The sequence below is a fragment of the Podarcis vaucheri genome (assembly GCF_965113315.1).
Source record: "Podarcis vaucheri genome assembly, chromosome: 16".
Classification (NCBI taxonomy): domain Eukaryota; kingdom Metazoa; phylum Chordata; class Lepidosauria; order Squamata; family Lacertidae; genus Podarcis; species Podarcis vaucheri.
Window position 1 is genome coordinate 23,777,649 of NC_138754.1, and position 16,065 is coordinate 23,793,713.

At 47.4% G+C, this 16,065-nt stretch overlaps 1 protein-coding gene across 2 annotated transcripts in view; it reads right to left on the reverse strand.

Moving 5' to 3' along the window:
• Positions 1–1,865: 1,865 nt before the first annotated feature.
• Positions 1,866–16,065, reverse strand: part of CABP7 (calcium binding protein 7) — a 57,248-nt gene continuing 43,048 nt past the window's right edge. Inside the window, exons 2-6 of one of the 2 annotated variants that reach the window (XM_082203478.1) lie at positions 14,618–14,761; positions 9,312–9,424; positions 9,168–9,236; positions 7,016–7,169; positions 1,866–2,068 (exon numbers count right to left, since the gene is read on the reverse strand). In XM_082203478.1, the coding sequence (XP_082059604.1) occupies positions 1,941–2,068; positions 7,016–7,169; positions 9,168–9,236; positions 9,312–9,424; positions 14,618–14,761 (608 nt within the window). In that variant the 3' untranslated portion in view covers positions 1,866–1,940. The remainder of the gene's footprint in view (positions 2,069–7,015; positions 7,170–9,167; positions 9,237–9,311; positions 9,425–14,617; positions 14,762–16,065) is intronic. The other variant, XM_082203479.1, reaches the window with a different exon arrangement.

Genomic DNA, 16,065 nt, shown 5'->3' on the forward strand with positions numbered 1-16,065 from the left:
GGGTTTCTGCTCAACAGCTCTAGTGTTAGGCTGGATTAAATTTAACGTGACCCGAAGGTGCCCATAGGGATTGTTGGGTGGAAGGCAGGGAGCCCAACACTAGGGGGCGCCAGAGCCAATGGCATGCAGAGCCAGCTAATTCTAATTTTGTCTCCATCCTCCTTCCGGCTGAGTTCTACAAGGGCAACACTGATGAGACTACAGAGGAGGAATTTTATGGCCAGGTCTCCCCTGCCCACCCCCCACCTCCCGCCCTGGACTGGCTGCAAGTAAGAAGGCAGGCAGATGGGGGCTGGCTGACAACAGACTTAGTTTGGTGGGGCAGTGCCCCATACTATGTTAACGTACCAGCTTCTGGTGTACTTTTCTGAGCAGAACACATTTCCAAAAAACAGAAGCGGAAAAGGGCAACAGACTTGAGGAAGAGGACCCGCTTGGCTTTTCTTTAAAGTTTAAGAATTGACTCATTGCGGCACAAAATACATTCATGGAAAGAAAGCATGGGAAGAGCGAAAGTCTCTTTGATCTAGCCATAGTATAACAAGAACCAACAGCTTGCAAGTTAAAAGTTGGACAAATTCAAATCAGAAATAAGGCACAATATATATATAGATAGATATCTCTCTCTTTCCCCCCTCCCTTCCTTCCTCTTTTTTATTTTTTATTTATTTTAAAACAACAGGGGAAATAGTTAACTGCTGAGGCAGGCTGCCCAGGAATAGCAGTGATATCTCCATCACTCAGACATCTCCACCTCAAGACAAAACACTGTTGGAAAAGAGACCTCCCTTCTAGCCGGGTGACGTTATACTGGGCTTAGCGGAAGGGAAATTTGCAGCTGGAAAGATGGCGGAGTTGGTGATGTCAGTGGTGCTCTCTGGACACCTTTGTTTATATATACAGGATGTGACACCGTCGTGAGTGGATGGCTCAGGGCACAAAGGAGGTGGAGTCTCTTATGTCTCCTGGAACATTCTGGCCCAGCACCCCCTTGAGGAGGAAGAAGGGATTTCCTCGTGCCTGGTGTGGCCTGCCGTAGCTCGTTCGCATGCAGTGGGGAAGAGAACGGCTGCAGAGGCCACACCAAGGCGCGGTTCCTCCTCTGAGCAAGCCGACCTTTGGCCGGCGTCCTCCATCTGAATAACCCCCAGGTCCACATAAGCAGGCTCTAGTAAGCCCCTCCCTCCCAGGTTTTTTTTTGGGAGGGTAGGGGGCGGGGAGAAAAAAGTGCATAGATGCCCCCAAAGGGCCTGCTGGGAAGGGGGGGGAGGTCGGATGAAAATACAAACAGCAAGTGATTCGCGTCCAGCCCTTGGAGTGTTTAATGTTCATGCAGCGCCTGAATTTCAGATTGGAAAATCCTGACGCAAGTGTATTGCTTAACTGATTATTCAGTTTATCATAAATATATATGTATATTATATATAATAAGAAGAATAATAATTTCATATATATATATATATATTTGTAGGAGTCTAATATCTGGTTATAAAAGCACACGGTATTGCATCACTCAGATTTTAGGAGGTGGGGTGGGGTCTCCATGCACGTCAACATGCTTTTAAAGTTGAGTTTAAAAGTTCCACTGTGGGGAGGGGGTGGTGCCAGGGACTCCCCAGCTGGACTGAGCTGGACCCACCCCAGGGGGAGACCATGCTATCTGCTGAGAGAAGACAGCAGCATCTCGGGTAAGGAGGGGAGCCCCCCCTCCAAATACAGGAGGGAGGGGAGGTGGGTTTATGTGTGTGTGTGCAGGAGGCTTGCCGTGGAGGAATCACAATTCCCCCCCCTATCCCACCCCTGGCCCTCGTGGCTATAGGTATTTATAGATATGTATAGTTTGTTTTCTCCATTTGTTCTTCAAGGAAGTCCATCTCTCCAATTATCCGTCCGTCCGTCCATCCATCCATCCATCCATCCATCCATCCTTCCAGCTGTGGCTACTTCATCCCACTTCTCAGCACCTGGTTGGCAGCAATCAACATGACACTGATGATGAACGCGATGGCAAAGGCGCAGATGAGGCTTTTGCGGACGCACGTCTGTCTGATCTGTTGGTTTGAGCAGGCTGAAGAAGAGGGAGGAAAGGTGAAGAGGAGAGGAGGAGGAGGAGGGTGGTTTGAACAGAGAATGAGGAAAGAGAGAGCATAGAAGTCAGTGGCATAACTTTGGGATGGCGGCAGAAAAAGGATACCTGCTCAGCTTAAAGATTCTCTAGCCCAGGGGTTGGCAAGGTTTATCTCGCCTGGGCTGGTTCACTCCAGCGGAGATCCCTCTGTATGGCAGATTTCGCACGCGTGTGCGATTTCCAGTGCCTGCGCATGTGCAGATGCAATTTCTGGTGTCTGCTTCTGCGCAGACATGATTTCTGGCGCCGTGGAAGTGAGTCCCCGCTCTGTTCTGCGCCGATTTAGCGCAGTGCGCGGGGACTCGCCAAGCGGGCAGCTCAGTTAGGGGGTGGCTCGTGGGCTGGTTAAACGACCCCCGTGGGGTGCTTGTGGCCCATGGGCCTTAGGCTGCCTGCCCCTGCTCTAGCCCTTGAAGAACAGAACCTTCATGAGCATCAGTTCCTTAAAATATATATATATATACAGTGGTACCTTGAGTTACAAACAGCTTAGGTTACAAACACTTCAGGTTACAAACTCCGCTAACCTGAAAGAGTTACCTCGAGTTGAGCACTTTGTCCCAGGATGAGAATGGAAATCATGTGCCAGCGGCAGCAAAAGGCCCCATTAGCAAAAGCACGCCTCTAGTTAAGAACAGGTTCAGGTTAAGAACAGACCTCCGGAACAAATTAAGTCCATAATTTAGAGGTACCGCTGTATGTATGTATGTGTGTGTTTTACAAATTTTTTTACACTTTATCTTTAACCATTTCAAACATGGAATAAAATTAGATTTTCTGCATCTTTTACCGTTATCTAACTGTTACATATCCATAGTTACCATCATTAATTCCACATTACAAGTGTCATTACATCCCTGCCAATGATTTTAACTGTTTACAGTGGTCTTTTAAGTAAATTAATAATGTACTCCATTTTTTTTTAAAAAAATACTTGATCTTCCTGGTTCTTCAGTTCCACTTCCACACCCATACAGCATATATTAACATCAGAGCTGTTTGGGAGAATAAAAGACACATGCCAGCAAATATTGCTAATCCCCTGGAAGCATGGACGCTGGGTTTCCAAACCATCAGACAATGGTAGCCAATAATGCCACTCTGAACAATTATTTTGGGGTCTTCCCCATGACTAGCAAAACCCAAATAGAATTGATGGGATATATATTTAAGAACACGTATAAAAAATAACATGTAAATATGTGCATAATTTATACAGGTTGCTGCCTACAGTTTTTCTTGAAGCAGGGCTATGGCAGGCACCCATTGTCTGCACTTCTCAGAAACAGTTAAAGACATTTTTGTTCCAACAAGCTTCCGTAGCAGGATAAATGGGTCTTTACCATGTGTGTGCTCTTCTTAGGGTTTCAGCCTTGTTTTAAATGTAAAGTGGTACTTCTGGTTACCAACTTAATTCATTCCGGAGGTCCGTTCTTAACCCGAAACCGTTCTTAACCTGAGGTACCAGTTTAGCTAATGGGGCCTCCCGCTGCCGCCATGCCACCGGCACACGATTTCTGTTCTATCCTAGGGCAAAGTTCTTAACCCGAGGTACTACTTCCGGGTTAGCGGAGTCTGTAACCTGAAGTGTTTGTAACCTGAGGTGTTTGTAACCTGAGGTACCACTGTATTTGTTGCTTTTGGTGTTTTAAACCGTTTTAAAAAATATTATCTTATGGGTAAATTGTCAGTGCTTTAGATGGTAATTAATAAATTAATTGTAATAATGATGATAATGGTAACTTGGAGCAGTTGGAAAGGATTTAGAGCACCAAGTAAGAATGTTGGTTGATTCAGCTCAGTGTTAGCTAGGCCAGGGGTGGGGAATCTGTGGCCTGCATGCGGCCCTAGGTCGGATTTCTTGCAACCCGTGTTCTGATTTCACATGGGGGGGGCTGATGTGTCATGTGCATGCCCTGTGGTTTGCATGTGTGACATGAGCCTGCCCTGTGGCATGCGTGCATGGCCGCCTGGGAATTTTAAGGGGCCTGGCCCCCTCCTTGATTTTTTTGGGGGGCGGGGGGCTCATCCCCCCACAGCACACTTGGTGGTCAACCAGATATGGGAAACCCACATGCGGGACCCGAGTGCAAGACCAACTCTCCTCTCCAGTGCTTTCCTGCAACTGGTATTCAGAAGCATTAAGAATATAAGAAAAACCTACTGGATCAGGCCAATACAGTGGTACCTTGGGTTACATACGCTTCAGGTTACAGACTCCGCTAACCCATAAATATTACCTCAGGTTAAGAACTTTGCTTCAGGATGAGAACAGAAATTGCACAGCGGTGGTGCAGCGGGAGGCCCCATTAGCTAAAATGGTGCTTCAGGTTAAGAACAGTTTCAGGTTAAGAACAGACCTCCAGAACGAATTAAGTACCACTGTAGTTCATCTAGTCCCATATCCTGTTCTTACAGATACCCGTGGGAAATCTTCAACCTGGAGACCCTGCCCTCCCTGCAATATCTGGGGATCCGTTTCCAGCGATATATCCAACTTCTGAGACTTGCTCCTTCCTACACACTGACTGCCAACCCCCCGCCGCTCTGGACTGGTGTGATTTGGCATGCAAAGCCATTCTTTCTCCACTGGTCCCCTTGCAGCTACCATTGGCATTAGTATTCAAAGCAGCTCATAGCCTAAACAGAACAACCACTTCCCTAATTAAACAAAAGACGAGTGAGCAAGATCTAGCACAGGAACAGACAGGACTTGCTGATGTTGTGGCCTTGCCAGGGCCGGATCGACATGGGACATGTGGGACATTTGTCCCAGTCCTCAGTCCTTTTGGGACACTGAACAGCTAACCACCTGCTCTGTCCTTCCTTTTGGTTCCCAGGTGCTGCAGTTTCTTAAGGAGAGTTAAATACTACAGCCTTTGTAGAAGACAACCCAAAAGGATGGTTTTCCTCCCCACTTGAGGTTGGCTGCTAGAGGGTGAATCATGCCCCTGAATAGGGAAAGGTAAAAAGGTAAAGGACCCCTGGATGGTTAAGTCCAGTCAAAGGTGACTCTGGGGTTGTGGTGCTCATCTCGCTTTCAGGCTGAGGGACCCGGCATTTGTCCACAGACAGTTTTCCGGGTCATGTGGCCAGCATGACTAAACCGCTACTGGCACATGGAGGACCATGGCGAGCGCCAGAGCTCACGGAAACACCATTTACCTTCCCGCCACAGTGGTACCTTTTTATCTACTTGCGCTGGCATGCTTTCGAACTGCTAGGTTGGCAGGAGCTGGGACAGAGCAAGGGGAGCTCACCCCGTTGTGGGGATTCGAACCGCCGACCTTCTGATCGGCAAGCCCACGAGGCTCAGTGGTTTAGACCACAGCGGCACCCACCATCCCTTATGCCCCTGAATAGGTTGAGAGGAAAGGAAGGCCTGAGGGATGGATACCCCAATAGCTGGGAGAATGGGAATAGAGACTGACCATAACCAGTGGGTTAAAAGTGAAGAACGTCAATGAAGGACTGTAGCTCAGTGGTAGAGCATCTGCTTTGCATGCAGAAGGTCCCAGGTTCAATTCCTGACAACTGGTGGTTGCTGAGCTAATTTGCCCCACTCAGTTTAAGAGTGAGGGTCTTTAGGTGAGGAAGCTTCCTGAACCCCTGAGTACCTGCTGGAGGGTCGCTGTCTAGTTTGATTTATCCTGAGGGCGGTCTGGACTTTATGAACATTATGCATAAGATCTAGTTCTTTCGGTGTAGCAGGGCTAGGGAACATGCCAGCCAGAGACCTTGTAGAACTGCTTCTTGCCCAGGTATATAGTACTGCAGGGAAGAAGAAGAGTTTGGATTTGATATCCCGCCTTTCACTCCCTTTAAGGAGTCTCAAAGCGGCTAACATTCTCCTTTCCCTTCCTCCCCCACAACAAACACTCTGTGAGGTGAGTGGGGCTGAGAGACTTCAAAGAAGCGTGACTGGCCCAAGGTCACCCAGCAGCTGCATGTGGAGGAGCGGAGACGCGAACCCGGTTTACCAGATTATGAGACTACCGCTCCTAACCACTACACCACACTGGCTCTCGCACTGGCACACAGGGGTAAAGAATGTGTGGCCCTCTGGACATTGCTGGTCTACAGCTCCCACCATCCCTGACTGTTGGCTAAGCTAGGTAGGGATGATGGGAATTGGAGTCCAACAACTTCTTTAGGGCCAAAGGTTCCCCATCCCTCTGAGTCCTGGATCAGATCTAGGTGGATGCAGAGAGGTACTGAGGGACAACCATGTGGCTCCCCAGAGTACTTTTAAAGGTAAAGGTAAAGAGACCCCTGACTATTAGGTCCAGTCGTGGCCGACTCTGGGGTTGCGGCGCTCATCTCGCTTTACTGGCCAAGGGAGCCGGTGTACAGCTTCTGGGTCATGTGGCCAGCATGACTAAGCCACTTCTGGAGAACCAGAGCAGCACACGGAAACGCCGTTTACCTTCCTGCCGGAGTGGTACCTATTTATCTACTTGTACTTTGAGGTGCTTTCAAGCTGCTAGGTTGGCAGGAGCAGGGACCGATCACAGGAGCTCACCCTGCCATGGGGATTCGAACCACCGACCTTCTGATTGGCAAGTCCTAGGCTCTGTGGTTTAACCCACAGCGCCACCCGCGTCCCAGAGTACTTTTAGTTCAGTTTAAAGAACCCCTATCCTACCTACAGGGAGAAGCCAGAGATGATTGGCTCCTTCCCCATCACCTGATACCTTGGCTGGAAGGCTTCTACCTAGATGCTCTGCCTATGGGATTGAAAGGCATGTAGTTGCCTTTTATGGCCAGCTGGTAGAAGGGTACATACGAAGCTGCTGTCCAACTCCCATGGCTCCCATGATTCCCATGGCTCCCAAACTGAAATCCCATGGCATCCAGTGATCCAAGTGCTGGCAAAGATTTGCTTACTCTCCACATCAACCGGACACTCCTCTGCATTCCCCATGTGGCTTTCCTCCTCTGTCATGATGATGTTCTCGATGTCCTTCATGGAGAGGTGCTCGCAGAAAGTGTCATACAGCAGCCGCTTCAGCTCGTCAACCGTCAGCTTCTGCATGTCGCACTGCAGAGGTAGGAACAGTCGTCACAGGATGGTCACAGCTCCTGAATCCATTGCATGGAGCTTTGGTTGAGCCAGGGAGCACACACATACACACACGTACACCAGGGTTAGCCAATGTGATGCCCTCCAGATGCTCTTGGACTACAATTCCCATCAGCCCTTGCCAGCATGACCAATGATTGGATATGATGGAAATTTGGGTTGTATCCAAGCAATGACTTCCGGTTCCATTTCAAACCACATGGACAAAGGAAAATATGCTCCCTGATGGCATTGTGATGTCAGGTGACTAGCAGGTGGGTGGCACTATCCACCTCTCAAAGCAGCTATGGGCAGGGGAGGTTGGGGGACTGTTTTACTGGCTTCATCAACTATAGCCACTCCTGGACAGGGATAGCCTGACCACTGTAGTCCATGCATTGGTAACATTGAGGCTGGATTGCTGTAATGCACTCTGTGCGGGTCTGCAGAATGCAGTGGCCAGACGGCTGACAGGAGCTTCTGGTCGAGGACATGAGACACTATTGCTAAAACAGCTGCACTGTCTGCCCATCTACTACCAAGCCAGGTTCAAGGTTAATTTACAAAGCCATGAACAACTTAGCTCTAAGGTACCACAAGGATAGCCTGAACCCTTATGCCCCAGATCAATATCTGAGATCATCTGCAGGAGCATCGTTGGCCATTCCCTGACTTGCTGAGACTCGTTTGACAACAACAAGAAACTGAGCCTTTAATGTTACTCGGCCAGTCTTGTGGAACTCGTTGCCAATAGATATTCAGCAGGCACATTCTATGCTGAAAACCTTACTATTGTGACAGGCCTATGCAGGCAATTAAGAGTACATCTTTCCAAAATGGTTAATTGATGTCTGTTTTAACCTTTGTTATGGTTTTTATTGTATGGTTTTATTGCTGGAAACTGATTTGATATGGATTTTTCTGATACAGCGGCATGTAAATATTTTTAAATAAATAAACAAATATCCATCCCACTGGCTAGAAATGGTGTTCCGTCCCTGGCTAAGAGGAATATGGTTCACGTGAAGAAACTACCGAGCCATTGTTAGGGCTTTGCATGAACAGGCTCAATGTTATGAATCTTAAGATAAAAGAGAGAAGCTCCTTAGTCAATGACTGGTGTTTGTAATTCTAGACCCAGGGATCTTTTAAAAAGAAGGTGGCAAGGCAATCACAGACTGGCTGTGTGGCATATTTGCACAAATGAGGCTACTTGAAAACAGTGGAGGGAATAGAGTGTTTTGATATATTGATTTGCTAGAAGTGATCCTATGGACGTTGTTTTAAAGACAAACCCGGCAGCAGCCTCCTTCAACTTGGTTTTGAACTACAAAACCAGAGGGTTTGGACTACAATTCCCATCAGCCCCAAACCAGCCCTGCTGTATGATGGTAGGGTAGATAAGAACATGGTCATGCTGGCTGGGGCTGATGTGAGTTGTAGTCTGAAACATCTAAGGGCACCAGATTGGGAAGGCTATTCTAGGATTTCATATAGGCTTGGGACAGGGAGGTTGTGGCCATCCAGATGTTGTTGGACGACAGCTCCCATCAGGCTCAGCCAGCATGGCCAATGGTCAGACATGATGGGAGCTGTAGTCCAGCAACATCTGGTGGACCACAGGTCCACCATCCCTAATAAGGTAATGTCCTTCCACAGGGCACAATGCAGATCAGTAGTTTCAGTACCATGGAGAGCTCTAAGTGAGCTGCTTGCTCCAATGAAGACTGAAACCTGTTATGACTTCACCATCACTTCTCCCAGATTCCATCTCTGCCTCAAAGAGTGGAAGGCCATGCAAGCTGGGTCTGATGGGAGTTTTAGTCCAAAACACATGGATGGCACCAGGCTGAGGGGAGGCTGCCATAAAATGTAGAAACACCCTGAAGAATCCCCATTCCCTTCCTCTGCGAGATGGAAATTGAGCTGGGAAGCATGAAGGAGCATGACATAATTAAGGAAAATGGTGATGCCTACCTCCTGGTGTGAACCAGCAGTTCCAGTCACCATGAAAAACGGGAAAATACGCATCTTCAGTACATATATCTGCAGTAAAATCAAGAAAGAGGGCCAAACCATCAGGTTTCAAGGGGTGGGGGGCGGGAATCGGTGTTTCCTTACCTTCCAAAACACAGTGTCAAAGTCAGTGCCGTGGAATTTTTCCGGGATGCCGGATGTGGAAAGTTTTGGGCCAAGCAACGTCACAAACTCCTCAAAGTCCACTTGTCCATCGCCTGGAAATGACAGACACCAGCACAGGTGAAAACGAGGCAGCATCAGGTCCCCATGGCAGGTTAAAACCATATAAAAATACAAGACTAAAATCAGTAAAAACAGTTCACAGGCAGGCAACTTCTTTGTGGAAGGCAATAATTGTTCTTAGCAATGTGTCATAGAAAACAACCAAATGGGCATACTAGTGTTAGAAGCATGTGTTCTTACTAGGGGTTACCTGCTTGCATTGCTTGCTAACTACCTACGTGATGACAGTCTTACGTTTATATTTATATGGTAAGTTATTTCTTGCTTTTGTTTGTCTCTAGATAGTTTGAGAAGGGATATGTTTGCTTTTTAGCTTTGCCTCACACAGAATGTTTTCTGAGGTCCAAATGATACGTTGCGTTAGTCACATAGCTTCTCCTGTAAGGTTGCTTTAATTATTTAATTAAACTAACTAACTAACTAACTAACTAACTAACTAACTAACTAACTGTTAAGGCGATTCAAAGACATAAACACAGGGTCCATTTTTATGGGTCAGGGAAAGCCTGGGCTTGCTCTAGAGCCTTGATGGTTTTGATTGCCCTTTTCCTGAACTCCCCACCCCCAGCTCTGCAGTATCCTTTTTGGCCTATCTTCCAGGTGTGGTCACAGGATAGATTTGTACAACTGCATTATGATTCTGGCAGTTTTAAATAATAATAATAATAATAATTCTACATCCCTTTCCTAATGACCCCTAGCATTGAATTCACCTTTCCCCTCCACAGCTGATAGGCAGGCTGGGCCAACATTTTCATCAAGCTATTTGCCAAGACCCCTATATATCTCATCCCTGGTCAGTCACCACCAATTCAGTTCCCATTAGTGCATGTGTTAGGAGATAAATATATATGCTAGCCAGATGCTTTGCCGCCATGTGTATAACTTCACACACTGCATTTTACTGCCTTTGATATTGCATCCCAGCTGCCTTGACAAACAGCCTTTCCTTCTGATTGGACCACCCCCTCATTCCCTGCTGCCCCTGAAGAAACAGGCACAAAGGTTAAAAACTCCATTAGGTAACCAGCTCACAGATTAAAATCCAGCAAGGAAGTCAATAACCTAGGAAATAGAGTTGGGCTGAAAACACCATCCCTCTGGGGATCTTCTATCTACCCTGGTGATCTGGTGAGTAGATCAGATGAGCTGGCATGGCCTCTGGATAATTATTGGGGAATGCCAGAGTTAATTATCTCCATTACACGGACAGCTCTGTTAATCTGTCACTGCAACAAAGGCCGCCCAGAGGCGGCAGCAGAAAATGAAGGTATATTATTCTCCAGCTGATCAGTGCAGGAACACCGGAAGCTGCCTTATACTGAGTGGGAGTATCGGTCCATCCACCTCAGTATTGTCTACACTGACTGGCAGCTGCTTTCCAGGGGTTCAGGATGGAGTATTTCCCAGAACTTCCTGGAGATGTCACAGATTGAAACTAGGACCTTCTGCATGAAAAGCATATGCTCTACCACTGAAATACCACCCTTGCCCTAGGACCCATCTCATCTTTAGTGGAGAACAGCCATACTCAGAGATGCCAAGGATTGAACCTAGGACTTTTGGCATGCAAAGGAGATGCTGCGTCCCTTCACTGTATTGAGTCAGACTTTTGGTTCATTGACTGGTTGGTTCATTGGTTCATTGTCTACATTGACTGGCAGTGTTTCAAGTGTGGAGTATCTGTTAGAATTCCTGCTCCGTGATTGCAGTCATGGGATTTTTGTCTACCACATGACATTGTATGTTTTGACTCCACAGAGTGGGAAGTGATGGAGACAGGATGTTTGTGTTACTGTGTTCCGTGAAGTGGGACTATTGTCTTTTTTCTCTTTGCTGTCTGATGCTAGAGAGAGAGAGGGAGCCACGTTGCAGTGCTTCGTGTGTGTTTATATGTAAATAAAGTAGATTAGCCAAAATGCTGAGGTCTGTTACGCAAGTTGCGAAGACTCTGCGGATCCCTAAGTGTGCTGATGTCTGTTGGCATCGGTTGCTGTGATGTTCGGACAGAAGAAAGCTTTTGAAGCTCCCGAACGATCGACCAAGAGGGAGGGAACATGCCAGTCGGACATGTGTCTCTGCCAGGGTCCTACTCGAGAGTAGCACGAGCTCCTGACAGTATCCTCTCCTCCCCCATTAGCCTCAGAGGCAAAAAGAACAAACTGTTCATATTTTACGGCTTTTTATTCAGTCATCTGGTTGCAAGACAAAGGATCCATGTCTCCACGCGTAGGAGACGTTGGCTACTCTGAGTCCCTCCTCTTTCGTCTCCCACAACATCTTGGAAACCTATGGGAAGTCACAGGAGTCACATCCCTCTGCCTTCTCTGTTCTTGAATGCAGAGGGACCAGCGAGCCCTTGGACTAGGAGGGTCTCCCATAGTCTCCAGGGAGGTCTCTGCTGTCTGCTCTCTCACTTCTCCCTCCTCCTCCACTATCTCATAACTAGGCATTTCCTCATTCAGCTGTACATCATCCCTGTCTCCCTCTCCTCCCGAAACTGCTGGAGACATGGGGGTTGAAATTTCCCTCTCCTCCTCTTCTGAGCTGAGCCGATTAGACCAAGGGCTCAATTCCCATTCCTCCTGTTCGGTCCAGTCCCTGACACAGTGGTTCTCCAGGGTTTCAGGCAGGAGGAGTCTTTCACCTAGAGATGTCATGGTTTGTTTGTTTGCTTGTATTCTTCCCTATGCTCACAGGTCTCAGGGCAGTTCACAACATAAAATCACAAAAATAAAATCACAAAACACAAAATAAAAACAAGAACAACCCTCTAACCCCTGCCCTCAACACATTTTAAAAGAGCATTGGACGTCCATCAGCCAAAGGCCTGGTTAAAGAGGAATGTTTTTGCCTGGCACCAAAAGGTATGCAATGAAGGACTGAACCTGGGAGACCTGGGAGATACTCTGCTTCTGAGCAACAGCCCTCCAACTAAAGCTGTTTTAAGGCTGTGAACTTAGGATCAATTCAGACCCCGGGGGTGATTTTTGAAACTCCTTTAGACCACGCCAGCTTACTTGTTCACTTAGTCCACCACTGCCTACTCTCACTGGCAGTGGCTTTCTGAGGTCTCAGGCTATTTCCCCCAAACATATTTGAAAATAATGTCCTTATTCAAGCTGATGTGCTTTTTGCCAGTGCAGAGCCAAGGTGGACTGGGTTATCCAGAAACTATGGATTACCTATAGTCACCACTGGGCTGCTCAGAAAGATACTTGTCATTCCCCAGATGCTGGACCAAACCTGCAGCCAGTGTGTGTGAGAGAGAACCAATTTCCTGGGCAAGCCCCCTTGGCACACAGGAGTTGCCAGCCAGGGTATCACTACTGAGCTAGATAATATCCCTGTGCAGACACCTGCTCCTCAAATCCACTTTGCCACCATGGCTTTCCGCTGCATGCACTTACAATTGACTGCTACTAAAAGATGGAGATAGAAAGCTGTATTATACTGAGTTAGACCTTGGTCCACGTAGCTCAATATCATCTACACTGACTGGCAGCATCTTTGCAGGATTTCAGGCACTGGTCTCTCCCAGCTTCACCTGGAAATGCCAGGAATTGAACCCGGAACCTTTGGCATGCAAGGCAGATGCTCTACTGACTGAGCTAAAGTTAGTAATATAGAAAGCTGCCTTATATTGAGTCAGACCACTGGTCCATGTGCTCCAGTATCATCTGTGCTGACTGACAGCAGCTCTCCAGGGTTTCCTTGCCCTACCCTGAGATGTCAGGAATTGAAATGGAGACCATTTGCATGCAATGCATGTGCTGTGCCAAAGGAAGCTAACTTGTACTGAGTCAGACCACTTGTCTATCCAGCTTAGAATTATCTACACTGACCATCAGTGGCTCCCCAGGTTGTCAGCCAAGGGACTTTCCCAGCACTACCTTGAAATGCCGGGGATTGAACCTGGGACCTTCTGCATGCCAACTAGATGCTCTACCGCAGAGCTACAATTAGGAATGTAGCAAACTGAGTCACACCATTAGTCCATCTAGGTCAGTATTGTCTACACTGACTAGTGGCAACTCTCAAGGGTTTCAGACTGAGGATGTGCCTGGCCCTACCTGAAGATGCCAGGGATTGAACCTGAGATCTTGTGCATGTAAAAAAGAAGCTCTACCATTCAGCTGTGGCCTTTCCCCTAATTAAGCAGTCTTCCCCAAGCTTGAGCCCTCTAGCTATTTTGGACTACAACTCCCAGCAGCTTCAGGCGGTGCAAGAGGGAAATTTGTGCCTCTTTCTGCAACCTTCTAAAACAGTAGCTAATGGGGGCCATCACATAAGGTAGGCAAGCAAAAGAAGGGATAGAATCCAGGTACTCCATGGGTGCCCCTTGCCCCTATGAATGGGCCCTTCCTGATTCTGTGGGCCATGGACCCGAGTCCAGTTGGCTTACTCTCTGGAGCCAGCCAAGTAGGGTCAGTTTTGCCACCTTTAATATCAATCCCTTCCATGGAAAGCAGCCCAGAGATAAGAGCAATTCTGAGCGCTGGCAAATTCGCAGCTTGAATTTTATGGAGCTGTCAACCTTTTTTTACAACTCTGGGATGAGACTCTTTTCTGAAAGACAAATATTCCCTTTAGCTGGGGGACATCAAATCTGTAATAGCTCTGGCAATGGTCACATTAGAGGCACATCAGCTGGGGACGCTCATGAAGTTCAGTGCGGGAGGGAAGGCAGCCTGGTTGAGCAAGCTAGAAACAGAAGGGGGGAAGGTGTGGGGTGAAGGTGGGATAAGAAGGATCAAGATTGAGCACCCTCCCCGAAACATGTCGCCTCTCTGTTCCCCACATCCATGCCTAATAGCAACAGGGAGAAGGCACAGGGATTTGTCAAACGAGCACAAGGCTGGCCAGTAGTTTCAGCACCATGGAGAGCTCTAAGTGAGCTACTTGCTCCTAGAGTGCCTGGGACTTGACTGAAGCCGTTTATGCCTTCAGGGACAGATCACTCCTCCCAAATGCCATTTCTTCCTCTAGGAGTGGGAGTCTTTGCTGGCTGGTCCACAACATCTGGAGGACACCAGATTAGGGGAAGGCTAGTCAGGGAGGAGAGCACACAGAAGAAACAGGGAGTTTGATTCAAAAGAGAAGAGCAACAAAAAGGGGAGGGGGAGCATCTAAAACTTTTCCCACCCCCCTCCAAAAAGTCTTACCATCCATGTCTAGTCTCTGGATGATGACTTCCAGTTCTACCTCATTGGGCATGTAGCCAAGGGACCTCATTGCTGTGCCCAGTTCCTGCTTGGAGATGAAACCGTTGCCGTCCCGGTCAAAAACTTTGAATGCCTCACGGATCTCTGCAGGGAGAGGGAAGAGGTTGTTATTTAGGCTGCTAGGGTTTGTGACCAGGCCTTGTGGATAGGCATATTCGTCAGTTTTGGTTTCTCTGTCCCCCCCCCCCCATTTTTAAGTTTAGTTCTCTTCATTTCCACATCAGGTTGCAAATTTTTCAGAAACAAGTCCACATGAAAATTCACAATAATTTTAGTTTGAATTTCTCACGACAGGCATATTTGTATGCAATTTTTCCTAGCGTACACGGTTTTGCAAAGCAGAATGCATTTTTGTATTATTATTGTTTTTAAAAAACTTTACCCCAGAATATGCAGTTTTGAACACATTACTTGGTTGAACACAATGCTACATTTCAACATTTGGCAAAGAGCAAATTTCAAAGGTCCAGTACTGTTTTGGAAAATGAGAATCAGATGGTTTGCCTTTTGATGCTAGTGGAATTGAATCTCACACCCATCCCTACCAGAGAATATAAGAATATAAGAGGAGCTTGTTGGATCTGGCCAGTGGCTCATCTAGTTCAACATGCTGTTCTCAGAACATCCTGGGCATGAGAACAGGGCTGCTCTTGACACAACTCCTTTTAGAGGTCTTGGTCTGGAATCTTTCAATCTTCAGCTTCGCTGGACGTCCCTGAGTTCTTGTGTAATGAAAGAGGGATAAAACCTTTTCTCTATCTACTTTCTCCATGCTTCACATAATTTTATAAACTTCTATGATGCCACCTCTCTAAACTAAAACCCCTAAACGGCTATGGTATTATTCAACATTATTTTGATTTGCTCTGAACCCCCATGATGGAAGCAAGTTGGATTTCGAATGCTTATGACGTTTTAGAACAGCTGCCTGTCCCATGGACTGCAAGAAGATCAAACCTCTCCATTCTTAAGGAAATCAGCCCTGAGTGCTCACTGAAAGGACAGATCCTGAAGCTGAGGCTCCAATACTTTGGCCACCTCTTGAGAAGAGAAGACTCCCTGGAAAAGACCCTGATGCTGGGAAAGATGGAGGGCACAAGGAGAAGGGGACGACAGAGGACGAGATGGTTGGGCAGTGTTCTCAAAGCTACCAGCTTGAGTTTGACCAAACTGCGGGAGGCAGTGGAAGACAGGAGTGCCTGGAGTGCTCTGGTCCATGGGGTCACAAAGAGTCAGACACGACTGAACGACCAAACAACAGCAACAACCTGGTTCCATGCAAAGGGTGGCGTGATCTTCACTTGTTTTGTGTCCTTACTAGAACTGCATCAGCCTGTGCTCCTGTGTGCTGCTTCCAGCAGCCACCAGCCAGCCAAATATCTCTGGTG